Here is a 22,971-nt window from a genome sequence, read left to right on the forward strand (position 1 = left end):
TGCTTGCTTTTTTTTTGCCATTCTAAAGCATCTCATTCTGGTTTTAATTTGCATTTACCTATTGATTTAGGAAATGACCACTCTTTCATGTGATTATTGACATTTGCATATCTTTTTTGGTGAAATGTCTTGACAAATCTTATAACTCATTTTTAAATTGGGTTTTGTTGTTATTATTGAATGGTAAAAGTAATTTACATACTCAGAAAATAATCTTTATCAGATATATGAATTGTAAATATTTTTTCTCAGCTTATCCTTTGTCTTTCTTTAATTAATGACATCTTTTGAAGAGAAAGAGATTTTAATTTTGATGAAGTTCAATTTATTCATTTATTTTTTTTACCAATCATAGTTTTGGTATAATATCTAAGAAATCTTTGCTCCATTGTGTAAAATTTGTGAAAGCAGAAATGTTTCTCTTGTTCCTGATTGAAGGGTGATAGCATTCAATCTTTCAACTTTAATCATGATGTTACTAGTAGATTACACACATAGCTCTATCAGTTTGAGGAAGTTCCTTTCTATTCCTATTTAGATGAGAATGTCCATCATGAATCAGTGCTGGATTTTGTGAAATGCTTATTCTGCATCCTTTGAGATGATAATGTGGTTTTCCCCCTTTATAATATGAATTGTCTTTTAGATGTGAACCCAATTTCTGAGTAAATCCCACTTAGTCGTGGTGTATAATCACTTTTATATAATTCTAAATTTGGTTTGCTAATATTTTGTCAAGGATTTTTGTGCCTATGTTCATTATATTGTGATGACTTTGCTGGCTTTGATATCAGGATAATACTTGCCTCATAGAATGAATTGGACAGTATTTTATCCTTCTCATTTTCTGTAAAATTTTTGTAGAATTAGTATTATTTTTTCTTTATATATTTCATGGAATTCACCACTGAAGCCATTTGGCCTTGGGTTTTTCTTTTTGATAGCTCTGTGAATTGGGGAACACATTTAGATTTAGGCAAATTTAAAGTTTCCTCTGGTGTGACTTCCCATCAGTCCGTCTCAAGTCTCCCTGGCACATGCATGTAGCCGTCTGGTCAGCTAGGGATGTGATGTAAGAAGAGTTTATTACCACTGTTTATGGAGCTATCATTTCCAGGATCACACCTTTAATTTCTGGTTGGTCGGTCACTTACCCCAAATGGGACCTCAACCTTGGGCTACCAGTGCTGCTGGTTTTATATTCATTCCCTACCAATTTTGCTGCTGTTATTCAAAGTGCTGCTGGGTGAGTTCTTTTCTTGCTCTCTGCACCAAATCAAGAATGACCCCTCTGGGGCCAGCCCCGATGGCCTGGTGGTTAACATTCAGCATGCTCCGCTTCGGCAGCCCAGGCTCGGTTCCCAGGCACAGAACCACATCACTCATCTGTCAGTGGCCATGTTGTGGCAACAGCTCACTTTAAAAAAAAAAAAAAAAAAGAGGAAGATTGGCTAGACATGTTAGCTCAGGGTGAATTATCCTCAGCCAAAAAAAAAAAAAAAAAGGAGTGACCCATCTAGCATTGAATTTATTGGTTTGCATGGCCAGCCCTGCCCTAGTAAAATGACAGCCTCAACTGATCTGAGAGAGGGCAGGGGAATAGACTCAGGCAAAAAGACTACAGCTTCTCACTATTCTGACTTGATTTTATAGGAGCTGTTCATAAATGCTTTTCAACTTGTTTGCTTTTGATCAGTTTTCGTAGCCCCAAAATGGTTGTTTTGACAAATTTGCCCAGGTTTATACTTCTTTGGGGGGAAGATGATTTACTTATATCTTTTCTCTCTCATAGCCTCCTCATTTGGATTTACAATTTTCTTTATTTTGTGTCTGATATTTCACAAAATCTAGCACTGACCCATGATAAGCATGCTCATCTAACCAGGAATGTAAAATAAATCCCTCAATCTGATAAAGCTGTACATATATTGTACCTCTACAAGCTTATACATAGGATAAATTCCCTTCAATGGGAAGAACTCAGTTTACATTTTCTTTAGTCCAGGACTGCTGGTGACAAGTTTTCTTAATTATTGTCTGAAAAGACTGTATTTCATTTTGAAAGATATTTTCTCTGCATATAGAATGAGAAGACAGTAGGTAGATTGTTTTACCTTTGGATCTGTCATTCAATAATTTTCTGGTTTCCATTGTTTCTGTTGGAAAGTCAATCTTAAGTTGTATTATTATTCTTTTGTTGTTAATGCTTTTTTAAATTCACTTTCATGAATTTTTCTGTGGTTTTCAGCATTATCATTATGATGTATCTTAGTGGTGTTATTTTAATATTTATTGCGTATAATGCTTCTTGAGTGCAGGTCTCAATGTCCTGTCAGTTTGGGATCCATAATGCTGAAAGTGGGTATTAGGTTTGAAAAACTGAAAAGGAAATCCAATAAGACTGGTAATTAGGTAGACCTTATTTAACTTTTAGTATAGAATAAGCTTGAAATTGATTACGTTTAAAAATCAAAAAAGAGTGCAGGAATCATTACAAAAAAGTGATCAGGCTAGCTAGGAAGTATTTCATAATTATTAAAATGTTCAATTATTATTAACATTGCAGGCAACACCCTCATCTTTTTGGTGTTTCATAATCAATTGCACACATCTTTTTGCAAGCCATCAATTGTTTACTTAAATATTTTTACTTTAGAAATGATATTCTAATACTTCTTTTTATTGAAAACTAATGATTGTCATTTATTGGTAAATTATAGGGATCTGCCGTGTGGAAAATTAATATGTAAATATGAAAATGAACTTATAATTAATATTCCAAATGCCACTGCTATTTATAGCAATATAAATGGGCACATCTGTGTTGCATTGGAGTTTCCACATGATTATACAGAGAGCCCAAAGATGTGGGTAAAAACTGGAACTGTTTGTGGTGAAAATAAGGTATGTAGTCTTTTCTTCCCAAATAACTTCCTAACATTTTATGCTGTATTTTGAAATGCATATTTAATTTTTCCTTATAATTTAAGTGCACATTTGATTTCAAAAATAGAAAATTTTGAAAATAAGAAAAAATTTAAAAAGCAAAAATATAATCTGCATTCATGCATAGATGATATTATTATGGATATTTCATTGGCTATTTAGTACTTTTTTGTGGAAATTATGTATATGCACTGAATAGAGACTCATACTGTTAATTCACTGTATTTTATTAAATTATCTTACATTACACAGAGAGACTTTTAATGTCATGAATTATCTTTTAATATAATTACTTAAATATACCTGTTAAAATAATATATGCTCATTTTAGTGATAAAAATAATAAAGAATGCACAGAGTAAAGCAAAAATCAATCAAGGGCACATATCTGCGATGTAAGTACTCTTTCCATTTTTCATGAACCTTCCATCAACTCTTTATTTATATACATAAGTACACACAAAAAAGAATACTTATCTAGCCATATTAAAATAGTCCATCCTTTTATCTGATTTTGCTCTTTTATCATTCCATAGAGTACATATGGATATGTATCAACATTTTCTGTCTTCCCAGATCTTTCCTCTATGAGATATATGCCACTCAGGTATACATACACAAATTCCCAACAAAGCTCAAGCTCAAATTGTTCTCATATCCAAGTTTTAAATGATAAAACTTCTCTGGTCTAATAAGAAATAAATTACTTATTTAAATCACTTATTGAAGAACAGAGGGAAAGGCAAAATATAACTGACTTGAAAGCAAAAGATATTTTTTTGTGAATGAGGAGTAAAAATTCCATGTTTTGGTTGTAAACAGTATAAATGAAATCTCACAATTTTTTACATCTTAATTGTATATAATTATGAATGTATCCATATTTAAAATATATCATTTTATCTGATAATTATGGAGATATTTGCCATACATATTGAAGTCATATTTCAACCTAATTTTACTAATATTTATTTAGAAAATTAGGAAGTAAAAATGGTATACAAAAGAAAAATTGTCACCCCAAATTCTCACATAAAAATCCAATCATTTTAAAAACTTTATAATAAGTTTGCTTTCCTGATATTTACTTTGCAAAATATTTCCCAAATTATTGCCTAAACTGTCTTTAATTTTTAACTCTCTGTTATTTCTAATGAACCTAACATATAGTCTGTATGAGTTAGGAATTGCACCAGAAACAAGAACCACCAAGAATGGCCTAAACAGTTTATGGCTTATTCTTCTTCATCATGTGAAAAAACTTAGATGATTGTCCATCCAGAGAAGTATGGAGTTCTACCATGTCATCAATGATCCAGACTCAGTCTAGTTTTCAGCAATAGATCCTCTGCAGTGATACTCTTCCTTATGCTTTCAAGATGGTTGATGGAATTCCAACTATCTCCACAATTCAAGAAGGATTATTGGAAAGAGCTAAGGGAGAAAAAGTGTGCATGCCATCCTTATTCAGCGCAGTTAGTGAACAGGATGAGGGATATCTGGCAGTCACTACTCTGCTACAGTATACATGACCAAGGTGATGCTTTATCAAATAGACTTCTACGTCAGCAGCTTTAAAACATGCTACTGTTCATTATTAAAAAAGCAATACAGGGAGCTGGCCCCATGGCCTAGTGGTTAAGTTCAGTGCACTCCACTTCGGTGGCCTGGGTTCATGGGTTCAGATCCCGGTGCGGACCTACACCACTCATCAGCCATGCTGTGGTGATGACCCACACACAAGATAGAGGAAGATGGGCAAAGATGTTAGCTCAGGGTGAATCTTCTGTGAGCAAAAAGAGGAAGAATGGCAACAGATGTTAGCTCAGGGCAAATCTTCCTCAGTGAAAAAAAAAAGCAATACATAATGATGTTGGAGATGTTTCTATTCCAAGGCAGGGAGATAGAGGGGCTGGGTAGAGACCTTGAGAAGTGTTCTCCAACGGGTGATCACAAAACTTTGGCTTCATGTAAATCATATATTTCTATTAGCAAAAGATGAACAAGCTACATGCATATTAGTGCTCTAACAATTTTTATGTATTCTCCAAATTAGAGTGCCACTGTTTTTAAATACTTCATATATAAATGTTCATTTGGATTAGAATAAACATATTGTCACAAGAAATTTCAAAATTCCTTTGTCAACATAGAAATAGCAAGAGATATTGAATCCTATACATATTGTTTCCATTCTCAGATATTAGTGACTAAGTATAAAAAAATAGTTGTACGTATTACCACCTACTTGTACATGGTTAATCCTAAAGGGAATCTAACAACGATTAACTAAGATCTGTATTTAAAAGTCTTGACTTTGAAATTCAAGTGGAAATTATAAGCATAAAAGCTGATGTGAAAATGTTTTGTCAAAAGAAATAAGCACAGGAACTCGTTAAAATATTTCAGGAAGGTCAGGGTAGGAAATATCAATGCATGATGCTGAGGGAGCAACTGAAGGAGTCATAGAGGGATATGATGGAAACAAGAAGTCCCAGACGGTTGCCATCGTTCTCACTACGTAGAATCCTCACATGGCTGACCACAAGGAAATACATGAGGAACATGACATCACCACTGAAAACAGAAATGATAATAATTATGAACACTCCAACACTTTGGTTTTATATTTTTTTCCTTGAATAAAAATTGTGGAAGATTGCAGTATGAAAAGATCTCTAAAATGTGGGCAGAGTAGTATTTATTTGCCTCATCTTCCAGAATGGAAAAGAGAAACTGGCTTCAAGTTGCTCAAACATAAACAACTTGTGTGCTTATATAAAAGAATAAAATCCTGAAGATGTATATGAATCAGTATATCAGACTACTAATGGAAATGAAGCAGATTGTTGGAAGTGACCTGGCTGGGTCTGAAACACTGTACTGACTTTGCTAAATAGGAACTCAGTCATAATCAATTTTAATTGTCAAATGTGTACAGCATTTAAAGCTGTGTTCCTTAGGGTTGCCCCTTTATTTCTTATTTTTAAATATTTTTTTATTATTACTGAATGTATTTAAAATTTTTCAAAACATTTATGTCTGTATTGATTTGACTTATCTTGTGTTTTATTCACATTTAATCCTTGTATTGTGTTTATTAAATAAATATTCTACTTCCCCACCACCACCCTTTCAACCCTGGAAAATAATTCAATTTGTTCAGACAGTATATTCCTTATATACTATAGAATTCAATATATTATTTTTTAGGTTGCCCTTGCCTGATGTGGGTAACAGTATATACTGTAGTCACAACATGGGTTTAGTGATGTTACCTCTTATCCTAGTCTCTAAAGCACTGAATATGAAACACATACTATTTTTTGTGGTAAAATATGAATAACAAAATTTACCACTTTAACCATTTTTATGTGTACAGTTCAAAGAGACGAGTACATTCACGTTGCTGTGCAACCATCATCACTATCCATCTCCAGAAAATTTTCATCATCCCGAAGTGAAATTCTGTACCCATTAAACTATAACTCCCCAATAACCCCTCTTCACAGCCCTTGGTAATCACTATTCCACTGTCTGTCTTTATGAATGTAAATATTCCAGGTACCTCATACAAGTGGAATCATACAATATTTGTCCCTTTGAGTCTGGCTTATTTCACCTGGCATAATGTTTTCAAATTCATCCATGTTGTTGCATGTATCAAAATTTCATTCATTTCTAAGGCTGAATAATATTCCATTGCATGTTTATACCGTATGTTGTTTATCCATTCATCCATCAATGGAAATTTGGTTTGTTCCCCCCCATTGGGTGGTGTAAATAATGCTGATATCATTGGTGTTCGCGTCTCTGTTCAAATCCCTGCTTTAATTGTCTTGATTATATACCTAGAGGTAGAATTTCTGGATCATGTGGTAATTCTCTTTAATTTTTTGAGGAACTCTCATACTGTTTACCACTACTTTACATTCCTACCATCAATGCACAAGGGTTACAATTTCTCCACATCCTCACCAATATTTGTTCTTTTCCATTCTTTTATAATAGCCATTCTAATGAATGTAAAATGGTATCTCATTGTCATTTTGATTTTTATTTCTCTGATGATTAGTGATATTGAATATCTCTCCAAATGCTTATTGGACATTTGCATTTCTTCTTTGGATAAATGTCTATTCACATCCTTTGCCCATTTTTAAAAAATTTAATTGAGTTGTTTTTTGTTGTTGAGTTTTAGTTCTTTATATATTCCAGATATTAATCCTTAATCAGATATATGATTCACAAATATTTTCCCTCATTCCATGGGATGCTTTTAACTCTGATGATAGTATCCTTTGATGCACAGAAGTTCTTAATTTAGATGAAATCCAATTTATCTATTTTTTTTCTTTTTTGCCTATGATTTTTGTGTCATATCCAAGAAATCATTGCCAAATCCAATGTCATGAAGCTTTTTCCTATTTTTTCTTTTAAGAGTTTTACAGTTTTAGCTCTTATGCTTAGGTCTAGGATCCATTTTGAGTTAATTTTTGGATATGGTGTAAGGTAAAGTTCAAAATTCATTCATTTGCAGTAGATACTCAGTATTCCAAGCATCATTTGTTGAAAAGACTATCCTTTCCACATTGAATTTCTGTGGCAACCTTATTGAAAATCATTTAACCGTATATGCAAAACTTTATTTCTGGGCTCTTTATTCTTTTCCACTGGTCTATATGTCTGTCTTTATATTAGTACTACACTTTTTTTTTTTTACTGTGGCTTTGTAGTAAGTTTGAAATTAGTAAGTGGGAGTCCAAATTTTGTCTTCTTTTTCAAGATTTCTTTAGCTATTTGTGGTCTTATGAGATTCTATAATGTTTTCTAGGATGAGCTTTTTCTATTTCTTCAGAAAACTTTGGGATTTTATAAGGATTGTGTTGAATCTGCAGGCTGCTTTGGGTAGTATTGACATCTTAACAATATTAAGTCTTCCAGTCCATGAATGTGGGATAGCTTTCCATCAGTTTGTCTTTAATATCTTTCAGCAATGTTTTGTAGTTTTCAGTGTAGAAGTCTTTCACTTACTTAAGTTTATTCCTAAATATTTTTTGATGCTATTGTAAATGAAACTGTTGAGCTAATTCTCTTTTCAGAATGTTCACCCTTAGTGTATAGAAATGCAAGTGATTTTTATGTGTTGATTTTGTATCCTGCAACTTTGCTGAATTTGTTTACTAGTTCGAATAATGTATATGTCTGTAATTTTCACGGTTTTCTGCATATGAGATCATTCATCTGTGAACAGAGAGAATTTGACTTCTTCCTTTCCAATTTGGATACCTTTTATTTCTTTTTCTTGCTCTAGATAGCATTTCTAATACTATGTTGAATAGAAGTCTTGAAAACAGTTGTCCTTGTCTTGTTGCTGATCTTAGAGGAAAAGCTTTAAGTTTTCATCATTAAGCGTGATGTTAGCTGTGTGTTTTTTATAGATGGCCTTTACTATATTGAGGTTGTTTTCTTCTACTCCTAATCTGTTGGATGTTCTTATCATTAAAAAGTGTTGAACTTTGTCAAATGATTTTTCTGCATCGATTGAGATGGTTGTATGGTTTTTTTCCCTTCATTCTTTTAATGTGGCATATTATATTGATTGATTTTTGTATGTTGAACTATCCGTATATTTCAGGAGTAAATCCCACTTGGTTATGCTGTTCAAACTTTTTAATATGCTGCTAAATTCAGTTCACTAGTGTTTTGTTGAGGATATAGTCATGTGCCTCATAATGACATTTTGGTCAATGATGGACCACATATACAACAGTGGTCCCATAAGATTTGTACCACATAGCCTAGGTATGCAGTAGGCTATACCACCTAGTTTTGTATAAGTACACTCTATGATGTTTGCACAATAACTGAACTGCTTAAAAATGTATTTCTTAGAACGTATCTCTGTGGTTAAGTGATGCATGAATATGTTTGCGTTAATATTCATTAGCAATATTGGTTTGTAGATTTCCTTTGTTGTAATGTCTTTGTCTTTTATATTAGGGTAATACTGGCCTCATAGAATGCATCTGGAAGTGTTCCCTCCTGTTCAATTTTTTGGAAGAATTTGAGAATTCAGTCTGTTTGCTTCATATATTTTGTAGCACTGATGTTTGGTACATACAGGTTTATAATTGGCATGTATTCTTGGTGAAGTGATCCCTTATCTATATAAAATGTCCTTTTTTGTCTCTTGTAATAGCAGTTGATGTAAGATCTATTTTGTCCAATATTATTATAGCCATTTCTGTTCTCTTTTGTTACTATTTGCATGGAATATCTTTCTCTACTCTTTTACTTTCAGCATATTTATGTCATTGGATATCAAATAATTCTCTTGCAGAGAGTATCTTTTAGCATATAGTTGAGCAATGTTATCCATTCTGCCAATCCATGCCATTTGACTGGGAAATTTGATCCGTTAACATTAATGTAATTACTGATAGAGAAGGACTTGCTTTTATCATTTTATTATTTGTATTTTGTATTTAGTATAGCTTTTTTGTTCCTCATTAGCTCCATTACAACCTTCCTTTAAGTTTAGTTGATGTTTTGTAGTGACACATTTTGTTTCCTTTCTCATTTCCTTTTGTGTATATTCTATAGATATTTTCTTTGTGGTTACCATAGGGTTACATGTAACATCTTAAAGTTATAGCAATCTATTTTTGAATTGATAACAATTAACTTCAAGCACACACACAACCTCCACTTCTTTACAGTTTGGTCCTCCACACTTGTTTTTGGTATCAAAAATTGCATCTTTATATATTATGTACCAATTAACATAGATTTATAATTGTTTATTTTTTATGTATGTCTTTTAAATCTCATAGAAATTTTTAAAATGGAGTTATAAAACAAAATTGCAATAATACTGATTTTTATATTCCTCCATTTATTTAACTTTATCAGAGATCTTTATTTCTGCATATAACTTCTAGTTACAGACTAGCAACCTTTTATTTAACCTGAAGAACTCCTTTTAGTATTTTGTGTAGGCTAGGTCTCATGGTAGTAAGTCCCCTCAGCTTTTTTGTTTGTTTTTTATCCTTGAATATCCTAATTTATTCACCAATTTTGAGAGACACTTTTGCTGGATATAAAATTCTCAGTTGGCAACTTTTATTTTTTTTTTCAGCACTTCAAGTATATATCAGCCCACTGCCTTCTGGCCTCAAAGGTTTCTCTTGAAGAATCTGCTATAATCTTGTTGAGGATCTCTTTTACATGATGATTCACTTTTCACTTGCTGCTTTCAAGATTCTCTCTTATTCTTTGGCATTTGACAGTTTGATTATAAGGTGTCTTGGTATGAGTCTCTTTGTGTTTATCCTACTTGGGATTTGTTGATCTTCTAGGATTTGCAGATACATGTTTTTCTTTAAATATAGGAAATTTCAGCAGTCATTTTTTCAAATAATATCCCTGCTCTTTTCCTTTCTCATCACTTTCAGAGACTCTCATAATATGTATATTGATCTACCTGATGGTGTCCCATAAGTCCCTTAGGCTTTGTTCATTTTTCTTTCTTTTTTCTGCACCTCAGACTAAATAATTTAAAATGCTCTGTCTTCAAGTTCACCAATTATTTCTTTTGCCTACTCAAATATGTTGAACCCATCTAGTGAATTTTTCTTCAGTTATTGTATTTTTTAGCACCATAATTTCTTTTGGTTGCTATTTATAATTCCTGTCTCTTTGTTTATATTCTCATTTTGTTCATATACCATTTTCCTGATTTCCTTTCATTCTTTATCTTTTTCATTTAGCTTTTTCAGCATATTCTGTACAGTTATTTAAAAATGACAATCTGTCACTTTATTGTCTTTCTTTGGACCATGTTTTTCGTTTTCTTTTTATACTTTGTGATTTTTCTTTTTTTTTGAAAATTGGGCATTCAAAAAAAATAGCCACTTCTCCTAGTGTTTGCAGACTGGCTCTGTGCTGGTGCAGTTCTTTACTAATTTGTTGGGTGTACTCTGAGACTTGATATCAGCCCAAGGAGGAAGCTTGTGGCCTTGTGAGGTCTTTTGTGTGTATGCATCTTTCCTGGGCCTCTATGTGGCTTTTTAGATTCCCCACATACATGGATGTTTTTAAATGTCTTATTTTTCCAAATAGTTTCATTGCAGTGTCTCTTTGGGGCCTTACATGGTTTACTGTATATCTTCACCCATAATCTCTTGCCCCAGATATCTGCAAATCTTAGTCTCCCTGCAGGTTTTCTGGGCAGTGTCCATTGCTTCTCCCTATTGGAGATCTGAGTTAGGTGAAACAGAGACCAATCCTTTAGGCAGATCCCAGACCTGATATAATGTTGAATATAAGATCTTGTCTGCTTCCTTCAGTTCAAGGGATGAAATTGAAAACTGAGCTGTTGCCTCCTCCAGATCAAAACCCTGACATGCTGGGGAAGGAGTGGAGCAAGGATAAGCAAAAATGCCACAAAATTTTCTACCATTTTGAATGCAACTTTTTCTTGATTGGGCATTTGCTTGGTTGCTGTAGACCTTTGACTGCTTCCAGAGCTCCTATAGGTTATTTTAGCCAGATTTTCTTCTTTTTCTTCTTTTTAAAAGTATCTCCAAGGAAGAACAGGACTTGGGGCTTTCTGGTGCAGCATTTTGCTGATGTCACTTTCCAGATTATTTTTTCTGGATTTGGTACAACCAAATCTGTCACTGGTGTAGGGTGCACGTGATCATTTAAATCCTACATACTTGGTCACTGAAGGCCATGAAAGGAATTCTGACTTCAGTTTTTGCTTAATTTTGTGGAATCACATTGTCTTACATTTTCTGAGTCTAAAAATAATTTTTGCCTTATGTACAGTACCACTATGTGTGTTTTTTTAAATATATACGTATTTTTTAATTCACCATTTTAGGTTCTCCCTATAAGAAAGTTTCTACAGAAACCTATTCTGCCCTGGTGACAGGAATAGGAAGCTGCATTATCTTTCTTATCTCAAAATGAATTAAAAAAATTTGTTTCAGAGAGTTTGGTGAAGTACCATTGTTTTCTTTCTTTCTTTTTTTTTTTTTTTGTGAGGAAGATCAGCCCTGAGTTAACATCCGATGTCAATCCTCCTCCTTTTGCTGAGGAAGCTTGGCCCTGGGCTAACATCCGTGCCCATCTTCCTCTACTTTACATGGGATGCTGCTACAGCATGGCTTGACAAGTAGTGTGTCAGTGTGCGACCAGGATCCGAACCTGAGAACCCCAGGCCGCTGAATTGGAGCACGTGCACTTAACCACTGTACCACCGGGCCAGCCCCTGAAGAACCATTATTTTCTTTATATTATTCCTGTATGGTGATAAATAGCTTCTGTGGTTTTGTGGCTAGATTCCTAGTTTGGATGGTGTTTCGCCCTAGCCTTCCTGCATGGTGCAACTGAAGTAGACATGTTAAAGAAGAGAAAAAAATTCCATTGCACAAAAAGAATACCAACAATTCCTTCTCAACTTCTTTTTCTCTGGCTCAAAGAATTTATTTATTTATTTATTTATTTATTTATTTATTTGTTGAGGAAGATTCACCATGAGCTAACATTTGTGCCAGTTCTTCCTCTATTTTGTATGTGGGTCATCACCACAGCATGACCCCGATGAGGGGTGCAGGTCCACGCCTGGGAACCAAACCTGGGCTGCCAAAGCAGAGCACGCCAAACTCAACCAGCAGGCCACAGGGCTGGTCCCACATATTATTTAATGGTTCTGAGAATTGGGTTTATCTTCTTCTGGACAACAGCTCTGCAAATTATGTATCTAACTTCTCTGCCTGAGTTCCAGTTAGGTGTTAAGGCATCATTCTAACAGAACAGACACATTCTAACTACAGCAGCACTAGTCTGGATCCAGAGCTAGAGCTTCTGTACTGTTACCACAACCACTCAGATAACCTGACCGCCTGTTTATCATCACTGTATTTCCTCCTGAACCTTAAATAGAGGTATACATTGCCATAATTATCAGACTCCATTAATAATGTATTTTTCCACATTCAGTAATGTTTAACAAAACATATGAGGGCAGATTTACTCTCTGACTATAAAAATTAGTATATTATGATCATATATTTTCAAGAGGAAAGAATTCCAAAGAATTATTGACAATATTATTTAGAAAAATATTTTTACGAAAATAATATTTCCAATGACATGTTTTTGGTTTATCATCAGTGACTCGGAACCTATGAGTGCAGTAAACATTTTTTAAAATTTGAAGCATAATATTATTTGATATTACAAGTTGAAAGAAGTCTCAAAAAATAATATTTCTAAACTTCTGAGCTTTATGCTTAGCTTTCCCTCTCTCAGTTAATTTTGCCACCACCAAGAGAATTAGATAAGCCAGAAACCTTGATGTCATTGACCCATCTGTCTTTTCACCCTCCATCACTAAACTTAGGTGGATTCAACTTTTTAACTATATCTCAAATACAACCACTTATTTCCATCTACACCACTACTGCTCAGTTTCACTCTATGGTTACCATTTTCCTGGACTGTTGTAATGACATTCTAATTTGTATCCTTACATTTTCTCTTGCCCTTTCCATCCTCTTTTCCAAAACCTACTTTTATCAGCTTTTCGTCTTCCAATTAAATCTCTAAATACAACCACTTGCTTGTAGGATATAGGCCAACTCGCTGGTTAAGATTGTAAGACCCTACACAATACTGCCATAACAACTTCTGTCACATCACATTTAGCTTTCTTATTTGTGTGTTTCTATATATTTTACTACAATATGAGCAATATGAGATTTTTGTTTTTGATGGCTGTGTTTTCAGGGCCAGGCACATTGTAGGACTCCAATATTTAGTAATAAATGAGTGAATGGCTATTTTTTGTGTAACAGCTACACTGCTCTTAATAAAAATCTCATAATTTATTCCAATGTAGGGTCATTTTAAATATTATTTCTTTTCCTATAAGTACTATGTTTTTCATTTCTATGCTTGATTAAGTCCTGTTCCACATCAGAGATCAGTAAGAATGTTTTACTGTTCTCATGTTAGATAAACTCCCTGTATTTTATTCTTTAATAAAACTATTTTTATTACAGTATTTATCACATATTTATCTTTGCTTTTATTTATTTCATGTCTGTTCCTCCTATCCCACTATAAAAAAGGAAGATGCTTTTATGGTTTTGTTTACTCTCAGATAATCAGAGTCTCATCTAGTGCTGGCAATACAGTTGCAGTATAAATTAATCACTTATTGTTAGTATATTAATATTTATTGTTAAATGAATACCTCATATCCATATAATATGAAATCTTTTAAATTAAATGCCAAATACAGATGGCATTTCAGTTAACTTACTTTAGCTTATTCTCATTTTAGGTTTGCAAGAATAAGGAATGTGTAGATGCTGGATACTTGAATTATGACTGTACTCCAGGAAAATGCAGCAATCACGGTGTAAGTACCAATACTCCGAGGGAAGAATAGAAGTTATTGACAGTGATCCTAGGAAAGCAAACACACAGCTAAATACATAGACACACACACACACACACACATTCATATACTCATAAACCACATAAGAAAACTATTTTTATCTGATGTAAGTATTATTTTAAAATTCTCCTTGAATACAAATATTTATAGCTACTTATAAAGTGATATTTCTCTTGTTTTCAGACATGCAATAATAAAAAGAACTGTCACTGTAACCCTACATTTCTACCTCCAAATTGTGAAAGTGTAGATGAATCATGGCCTGGTGGGAGTGTTGACAGTGGCAATTATCCACCTGGACCAAGAGCTCTCATACCTCCTTATGGTAAGTGTTAATATTAAATTGAAAACATACTTAAAATAACATTTTAATTTATTAAATTAAATAAAATAGATAATACTTTGTCGACGTATTTATATTTATATTATGTTTGGACATCAAATAATAAACCACACATGGCTATTTAATTTATGTTTTACTTCCAGAGAGTAATATATTTTAACATATGTAACTAATAAATATGTCAGTGAGGGCCCAGGCAGCAAAATAGAAATAACTTTACTCCTTCATACAGAAAGAATTCAATATAAGACATCAGGTAACACATAATGACAGAGATAAAAGCCAATGAGCGAATAGTGAAGCCACCCAGAAATTAGCAGCAGGGAATCTACCACCACTTCTTAGCGCTCGAAGGACAATAAAAGGAGACGGTATTACTAGAATCAGAATCTGAGCCAGCTAACATGACACACAACTATGTACAGGGCTACATACTAGGCTCTAGAGCACAGGAAAAGATACTGTCCATCACGAAGTAGAAGTATAGAACAACCAGAGCCATTACTGGAGACGCTGGAGAGGAAGTGGGTAAATACCATAGCTATTTCACTCTTCTGACCCTCCAAATTTTATCCAATGATTTCCATTGGCCAAATCTAACTAGAGGAGAGAAGGTCGAGGAGCTTGGGGAACATAGTTTCCCATCATTTTTTGTTCAAAGTAGAGAGAGATTTTAGAGCAACCATCATATCCAGTGATGCTTAAGGCCAGACTTTCTTTATATAAAAACCTAAATTTACAGATAATTAAGGCAAGTTTTTTTTCAGATTTTGAGTGAAAGGTTGTTGTTTACATTTCCACATTCATTCTAGTGTTTGAAATATTATATTTAAGGCCATATGGTAATAGATGGTAAGTTAAAAACTTTATAACATATTTAATGCATTATCAAGCCATTTCCGTTTTAGTAGTAGCAATTATCTTGCAATAGTTTATCTTCAAATCGACTGCAATTTATTGCTTCTGTCTATACACACACATGCCATTTCCCCAATGAGCAAGGAGACTACTCCTTTCCTAGAATCCAGGTTTCTGTTAGTGATATGATTGATCAATAAAATGTATAGAAGTGAAGTTCTGGGACTTCTGCGGTTTTCCAGCAGATTCTGACAGGGTCTTTTAGAATACTAATTCTTGGAACTCTCATTATTATAATATTTGTTCTATTGAAAATCTTTTGCTCTGTATAAGATTTGACTACACTGAGACACAAAATATACAACCATGCAAATAAGCCCTCCACCAAATTCATGACCCACAAAATGAACAAAATTAAATAATTGTATTGTTAATAAATTTGGGGGTAGTTTCTTGCACCTATCTCTATTTTCTCTCTTTCTATATATAATAGAAAACAAAACAATTTGGTAACCAGATGGTGTATTTATATAACAAGAATCTAAAACATGTGGCATTAGCTTTGGAATTGGATGGTATGTGGAAGGTAGAAACACCTCTAGGAAACTGTTGAAGACTATTAGTATATATTGAATTTGTCTTTAGAAAACTATTGGTGAGCTATTCAAAGACACCTTAAGAACATGTTATTAGAAGTTGGAGAAATGTGGATATTTATTATGAAGTGGTGAACTGTTTGGCATTACTGCTGCCTGTGGTAATGTGAAAAATAGAATTCATGCTTCTGATTGGCAAGATTTCCAGGTAGATTGTAATTATTTCCAGGTAGGTGACTTAAGTTACCTATGATAAAATATAAGAAGACAATAATAATTAAAAGAAATAAAATAATTTAATAAAAAGCCCAGTGGCATAGTGGTTAAGTTTGTGCATTCAGCTTTGGCAGCCTGGGGTTCACAGGTTCTGATCCCTGGCATGGACCTATGCACTGCTTACCAAGCCATGCTGTGGCAGGCATCCCACATATAAAGTAGAGGAAGATGGAAATGCGTGTTAGCTCAGGGCCAATCTTCCTCAGCAGAAAGAGGAGGATTTGCAACAGATGTTAGCTGAGGGCTAATCTTCCTCACCAAAAAAAACCAAACAAACAAAAAATTAATGAAGTTAAATAAAAGAACAGTTCAATTTTTAAATGAAATGTAAGCAAATATAAAAGAGCTAGGAATTTTTTTTTTTTTGTTTGAAAAATATAACTAATTCTCATTCCTGGACTCTTCCAGCAAAATGTTCTTAAAGTAGGAAATGGATAACAGCTAAATTTGAGATATTGAGCAATAAAATTTGATCTCAGTCAAGCATGTGACTGTAAACTCATTTGTTAAAACCTCAGAAAAACTTAAATTGATGCCTCTTAGACACCTTCATCTGTATGAAAGGCCTTCTAACTATTGTATTGGAATGCTTTAAAACTCTCAAAAAACAAGGCTGCCGAGAATCTTAAATAGGCTCTTTTATAGCAGCCTCACCAGGACCCAATATAGAAAAAGGCTTATGTCAAAGATATTTGTGAGTGTGGCCTTTGTTTAATGGGGTGCATTTTTTATTTCATACATAAGAAATCCACACATTTTTGAAGGAATTATATCAGCTCAGACTGAAAGTGGTCAAGATAGTACATATACACTTTTAGTCCTGATCAATTATGGGCAAGAAGCAGGCTGATAAAGCTACTCATATGTAAAAAGAGCTATTCCTTATAGAAAAGGAATTATAAATCAAAAGGCATAACCAAGAAACCAGAAGTCAAAACTTCTTTGATTTGTGGGTTTATGATTTTTAAAAATAACCACCAACAAAAATAACCAAAAAAAGTAAAGATCTAGATGATTTCATAGGTTAATTCCACCAAATTTTTGAAAGGAAGAAATACCATTTTAAAAAACAGTGCTGGGAGGGATTCCTATCACTGAACTGTATGAGGAAAACATAACCCTGATGCCAAATCCAGACAAGGAAGTTAACAAAGAAAAAATTATAGAACAATATCTTTAACGAACTTAGATGTAAACATTCTCAACAAAATATTATCTCCTTTTACGTAACTACCTATATTACGAGGATAATAATCCATACTAATTGGGATTTATCCTAGGAATGCAAGACTTTTTTATCATTTGAAAATCAATCAGTGCAATTCACCAAAACAAATTTTTTTTTAAAAAGTATCATTCTCTCATTTGATGCAAAAAAATCATTTGACAAAATTCAACACTTAACAAAATTTTAACAAAGCAACCAACTACTAACAGAAGTAGTAATCAATCTGATAAAAAGCATCAACAAAGGGCCGGCCCAGTGGCACAGTGGTTAAGTGCGTGAGCTCTGCTTCGGCAGCCCGGGGTTCACAAGTTCAGATCCTGGGCACACACTGACGCACCGCTTGTCAAGCCATGTGGTGGCAGTATCCCATATAAAGTAGAGGAAGATTGGCCCTGGATGTTAGTCCAGGGACAATCTTCCTCAGCAAAAAAGGGGAGGATTGGCATTGGATGTTAGCTCAGGGCTAGTCTTCCTCACACACACACACACAAAGCATCAACAAAATACATAGCTAATACATCTTATCATGAAATAAATTGTTTTTCCTCCCAAAATTGGGAGCAATGCAATAACCTCTGTTCTCATGATGTCTATTCAACCTTTTACCATAAGTTCTAGCCAGTGCAGTAATAAAAGAACAAGAGAGCAGGAGCATCAGGATTAGAATGGATGAAGCAAGGCTGCGGATGATATGATTAATTACATAGAAAATCCTAATGAATCTACAAAAACACTGCTAGAAATAATAAATATCTTTTGAAAGCTAAAAGGAAACAATGTTCACAAGTAAGTAGTATTACTATATAATAGCAGCAGTAAATGGAAATCTACTTAAAATCAGTACCATTTATAATACTATCAAAATATAAAATATTAGGAATAAATTTAACAAAAAATGTGCAAGACCTTTACACTGAAACTAAAACAAAAATGCAGGTAGATGTTAAACATACAAATAAATGGAGAAATATGCCATGTTCACCTATGGAAAAGTTTATTATTGCTAAGATGTCAATTCTCACCAAATTAAATCTATAGATTAAAAAACTCAATCATAAAAGCATGTAACTATTTAGATATTGACAATTTGATTCTAAAATATACACAAAAATTCTTACAATAGCCAAACAGCCCTGAAAAAGGATAGCAAAGAGGGACAACTTAGTCTGTTTGCCTTATATTGAATTTAGTGTAGTATAGATTTAGTAATAGTTACATAAATCAAGACAGTGTGGCACTGGTAAAAGATAGATATACAAAGAGATCAATGGAATGAAATAGGGTGTCTAGAAATATAACCATTAATATATGGTCAATCCATTTTTCAAGAAAACTACAAAGAAAGTTCAATGGGGAAGGAAAGTCAGTTCAAAACATTATACTGTAACAACTGGATATCCACATAAGACCAAATTAACCTCAAAATCTCAACTTACTTAAGAATTCATATGGGACAGATCATAAATCTAAATGTAGAAACTAAAATTATCTATCTTCTTGAAAGAAACATAGGGAGGTTTCTACATGACCTTGGAATAAGCAATAATTTCTTAGATAAGACGTCAAAATACATATGAATGCAATAAAAGAAAAGATAATTTGGACTTTGTTAAAATTTTATTATATGTACAGTATTTCTTACTAAAAGAGTATTGATGCAAAAATCAGTTCTTACTGGGATCACACTCTAATTGTTTTCATCTATAATATCAGACAGTTCTGAAAAGACACTACTTGGAATAGAAGGTTCTCAATAAAAAAAATCATGGGATAGGACTATTATGTAAGAGTCAGAAGAGTCTCTTTGGGCGCTTATGCTGTCAACTTATCTACTTCATATAGAAATATGAAAATTATTAAATTGTTTAAAATTTTTATTCTAATATTCATAATAAAGTATAGAAATGTCTTTGCTACATTCTTGGTAATTGCTTTCAAATCACTGGTGTTTTCTCTTCTAGAAAGGCGCTTTATTGAGAATGCTTACCATCCCAAAGCTACGAGATGGCCATTTTTCTTACTCATTCCTTTTTGCATTGTTCTTTGTGTACTGATTGTTGCACTGGTAAAAGTTTATTTCCAAAGAAAAAAATGGAGAACTGAGGAGTATACAAGCGATGAGTATATTGGTTTCATATTTAAGATTCTTTACTTTTATGATTTGTTGGCATACATATAACATTAATAAATAAAATCATGATGATGTAACTGGTAATAATTTAGATTTAATTCTTATCTTTATATGGAAATTTAATACTTAATATTTTAATGATTAATATAATGAATAATAAACAGAATTTTTTTAAAAGGTCCACAATTTTAATATTAGAACAACTTGGACTCTGTTCAGGGTAAAATTAAATGGAAACGATATCTAGTTGATGTTTATCTACCTCCTTTTATTATTTGAGCCTAATTATTAAATATGTATTAAGTACTATTACTTTACTTTTTAATATTTATATATTTCAAAAAATTTGCATACATTATTTTATTAAAAGGTAGCAGGAAAATCCAGGAAAGTAATTAGCCTTTTATGCAGGTAAATAAACTGAGAGATAGGCAGCCAGAATTGGAAAAGTTTAAAAATTAATACGTAATAGTAAGACAAAAATTTAGGTTATAGCCATAGCCAATGCAATGAAAAAATAAAACAATTTTTCATTTAAAAAAACCTTATAAATATCTGAAAATATCCATCAAGAATAGAAATAAATATTAAAATTGGTTTACTTCTCATAAGAGAAATTGCTATAAAATAATGTCTGCCTTTGAGTTTTATATCTGTGCCCTTTATTTTACTTAAAATGAATTTATTTTATCAAAATATTTAAAGTTGATAATATAAATTAAAATGGAATATATTTCATAGAAATATTTTGAAAAATTTATGTAAAATTCTGAAATAATATGCAGTGCATAAAATAGTTAACACAATTCAGTTAATAGTTAAACGTATTAAGGGAATTTTCTTATATTAGATAACTTTATTGTGGAAAAACTGATATCAAATATCTTTAGGAGAAAAGGTAGCTAGTAAAATTAGTAAAACTAAGTAGAGCAGAAGAATGGAAAAAAAAGTTTAAAGCTATTTATCTGATAATGTTATGAATATGAAAATGATCTGAGTACATTTTTAGGTAAATTTATATTACTGTGCTTTTTCTCATGTTAGTCTTGATTACCAGCTAAGAAATGTTCTAAGTGGTAAGATATCCTCAAGTAGTGGCTGTTCCCAGATCTCAGATAAGAATCCAAGCTGTTTAAATACTGATAGTACAGAGTTTCATAGAACAATCTTGAAGAAAATATAATTTTAAGTGATTATTTTTATTTTTAAACATACAGGCAATTTGAAAGTGAGAGTGAACCCAAAGAGTAGCCTGGAAAACAGAGAATCTATGAGATCACAGTGAGTATCAAATATTTTAAGAATGAGAGGGAAGGACAGAGAAACAGAAAAATTTTGCATTAGATAAATATAAATAATATAAATATATATTAAATGATGATAGTCATATAGCTGCATATAATAAAAATTAAATTAGAGAATATTTTTCAATATTGTAATCTATATCATAGACATAGTAAAGTATAAGTGACATTTCAATTTATCATTTAAAAAATTTCTTGCAGTGTTATCTTTTAAATTTTTTCTATTAATGTTTAATCTTTTAGCATTTGTGTATTCAAAATGTTGGTTACAAATAAATTACATGATACAACTCTACTTAATAATAAGAGTACCCTCATACTATTTGTTGAATTAGCCATCATTTTTGACTTGATTGGTCTTGTAAGTGACTTTTTCTCCTTTATTTATTCTTCCAGAGTAATTGTCTTCGATGGAGAGGAGAAATGGAAAAGAAGGAAATATATGCATTGCTTGATTGCCTGGGCTTCAAAGCTTGCATATTATTGTTTTGATCTGACAAGAAAAGATGGAAATTTTCTAATATAATATCATATAATATGACATAACATAACTTGGCATTTATATATACATATAATTCCACAAAAACTTATTTGTAAGAAATGCATGTTTATGAGTTTTTATATTACATATTTCTTATTTTTAAAGTTATCTCATACTAATTCTGTTATTCAGTGGGCACTATGTTAATCAGTAGACATTAGATAAGGAAAGGTTATAATATAATAAATGCAATGCCATGATTAAAGGCCACTGTTATATTTTAAATTGAGATGGTATGTAGTTATGTTATAATCCGATGGTCCATAACCAATCAAAAGATAAGATTTGGAAAATATTCTCAAATATATGCTACTAGAAAACACACAATTTCAGTTAAAGTTCAAAGTAAAAGATGGAAAAATATATACAATGGAACTATACAAAAACATTATACAAAAGAAAGCTTGATAGACTAACATGGAAAGCATTAATAGAGGTAAAGAAGAATATGTCATAATGCAAAGGGTCAATCTAAGAGGAAGCTATAATAATATCAATGTGTTCAGGTTCTCCAGAGAAGCAGAACCAATAGAGATATAGATAGATGATAGATAGATTATAGATAGATAGATAGATGGATGGATAGATAGATAGATAGATAGATAGATAGATAGATAGATAGATAGATGAGGAGATTTACTATAGGGATTGGCTTGCATGGTTAGGGTAGCCAAGAAGTCCCATAATCTGCCATCTGCAAGCTGGGGAACCAGAAAAGCCAGTAGTGTAATTAAGTATGAGTGAAGGCCTGAAAATTGGGGAGCCAATGGTATAAGTCCAAAAACTAGAGAATCAGGAGTGCCAATGGATGTCCAAGATCAGGAGAAGATGGATGTCTCAACTCAAGCAGAGAGCAAATTTGTCCTTCCTCCACCTTTTTGTTCTATTCAGGCCCTCAAAGGATGGGATGATGCCTGTTCACCTCAGTAAGGGTAATCTTCTTCACTCAGTCTAATGATTCAAATACTGAGCTCTTCCAGAGAAAAACTGACAGACCCACTCAGAAATCATGTTTTATCAGATATCTGAGCATCCATAAATTGACACATAAAATTAACCATCACAAGTCTACCCCTTGCCTACTTGGCACCCACATGAATCTCTTTAAGCCATACTCTGTCTCCAAATAAAGTTCATAACTCTTCCTAACATGATATAACTATCCTGCAAAAAATGCACTAATCCCTTCCTCAGAAGAGGAGATAAAATCCTCGAGTGATGTTTACTCATCTCCTGATAACTTAAATACTATGATGTAAAATAAACAATGCT

General features: G+C 32.6%; 1 protein-coding gene across 1 annotated transcript in view; it reads left to right on the forward strand.

Moving 5' to 3' along the window:
* Positions 1-21,105, forward strand: part of LOC101387766 (disintegrin and metalloproteinase domain-containing protein 2) — a 131,077-nt gene extending 109,972 nt beyond the window's left edge. The window contains exons 16-20 of the mRNA XM_004441182.3: positions 2,721-2,904; positions 14,306-14,383; positions 14,606-14,747; positions 19,685-19,844; positions 21,072-21,105. Coding sequence (XP_004441239.1) covers positions 2,721-2,904; positions 14,306-14,383; positions 14,606-14,747; positions 19,685-19,844; positions 21,072-21,105 — 598 coding nt within the window. The remainder of the gene's footprint in view (positions 1-2,720; positions 2,905-14,305; positions 14,384-14,605; positions 14,748-19,684; positions 19,845-21,071) is intronic.
* The last annotated feature ends 1,866 nt before the right edge of the window (positions 21,106-22,971 follow it).

This window comes from Ceratotherium simum, chromosome 28 (genome assembly GCF_057802395.1).
Source record: "Ceratotherium simum simum isolate JZ-2026a chromosome 28, ASM5780239v1, whole genome shotgun sequence".
Classification (NCBI taxonomy): Eukaryota; Metazoa; Chordata; class Mammalia; order Perissodactyla; family Rhinocerotidae; genus Ceratotherium; species Ceratotherium simum.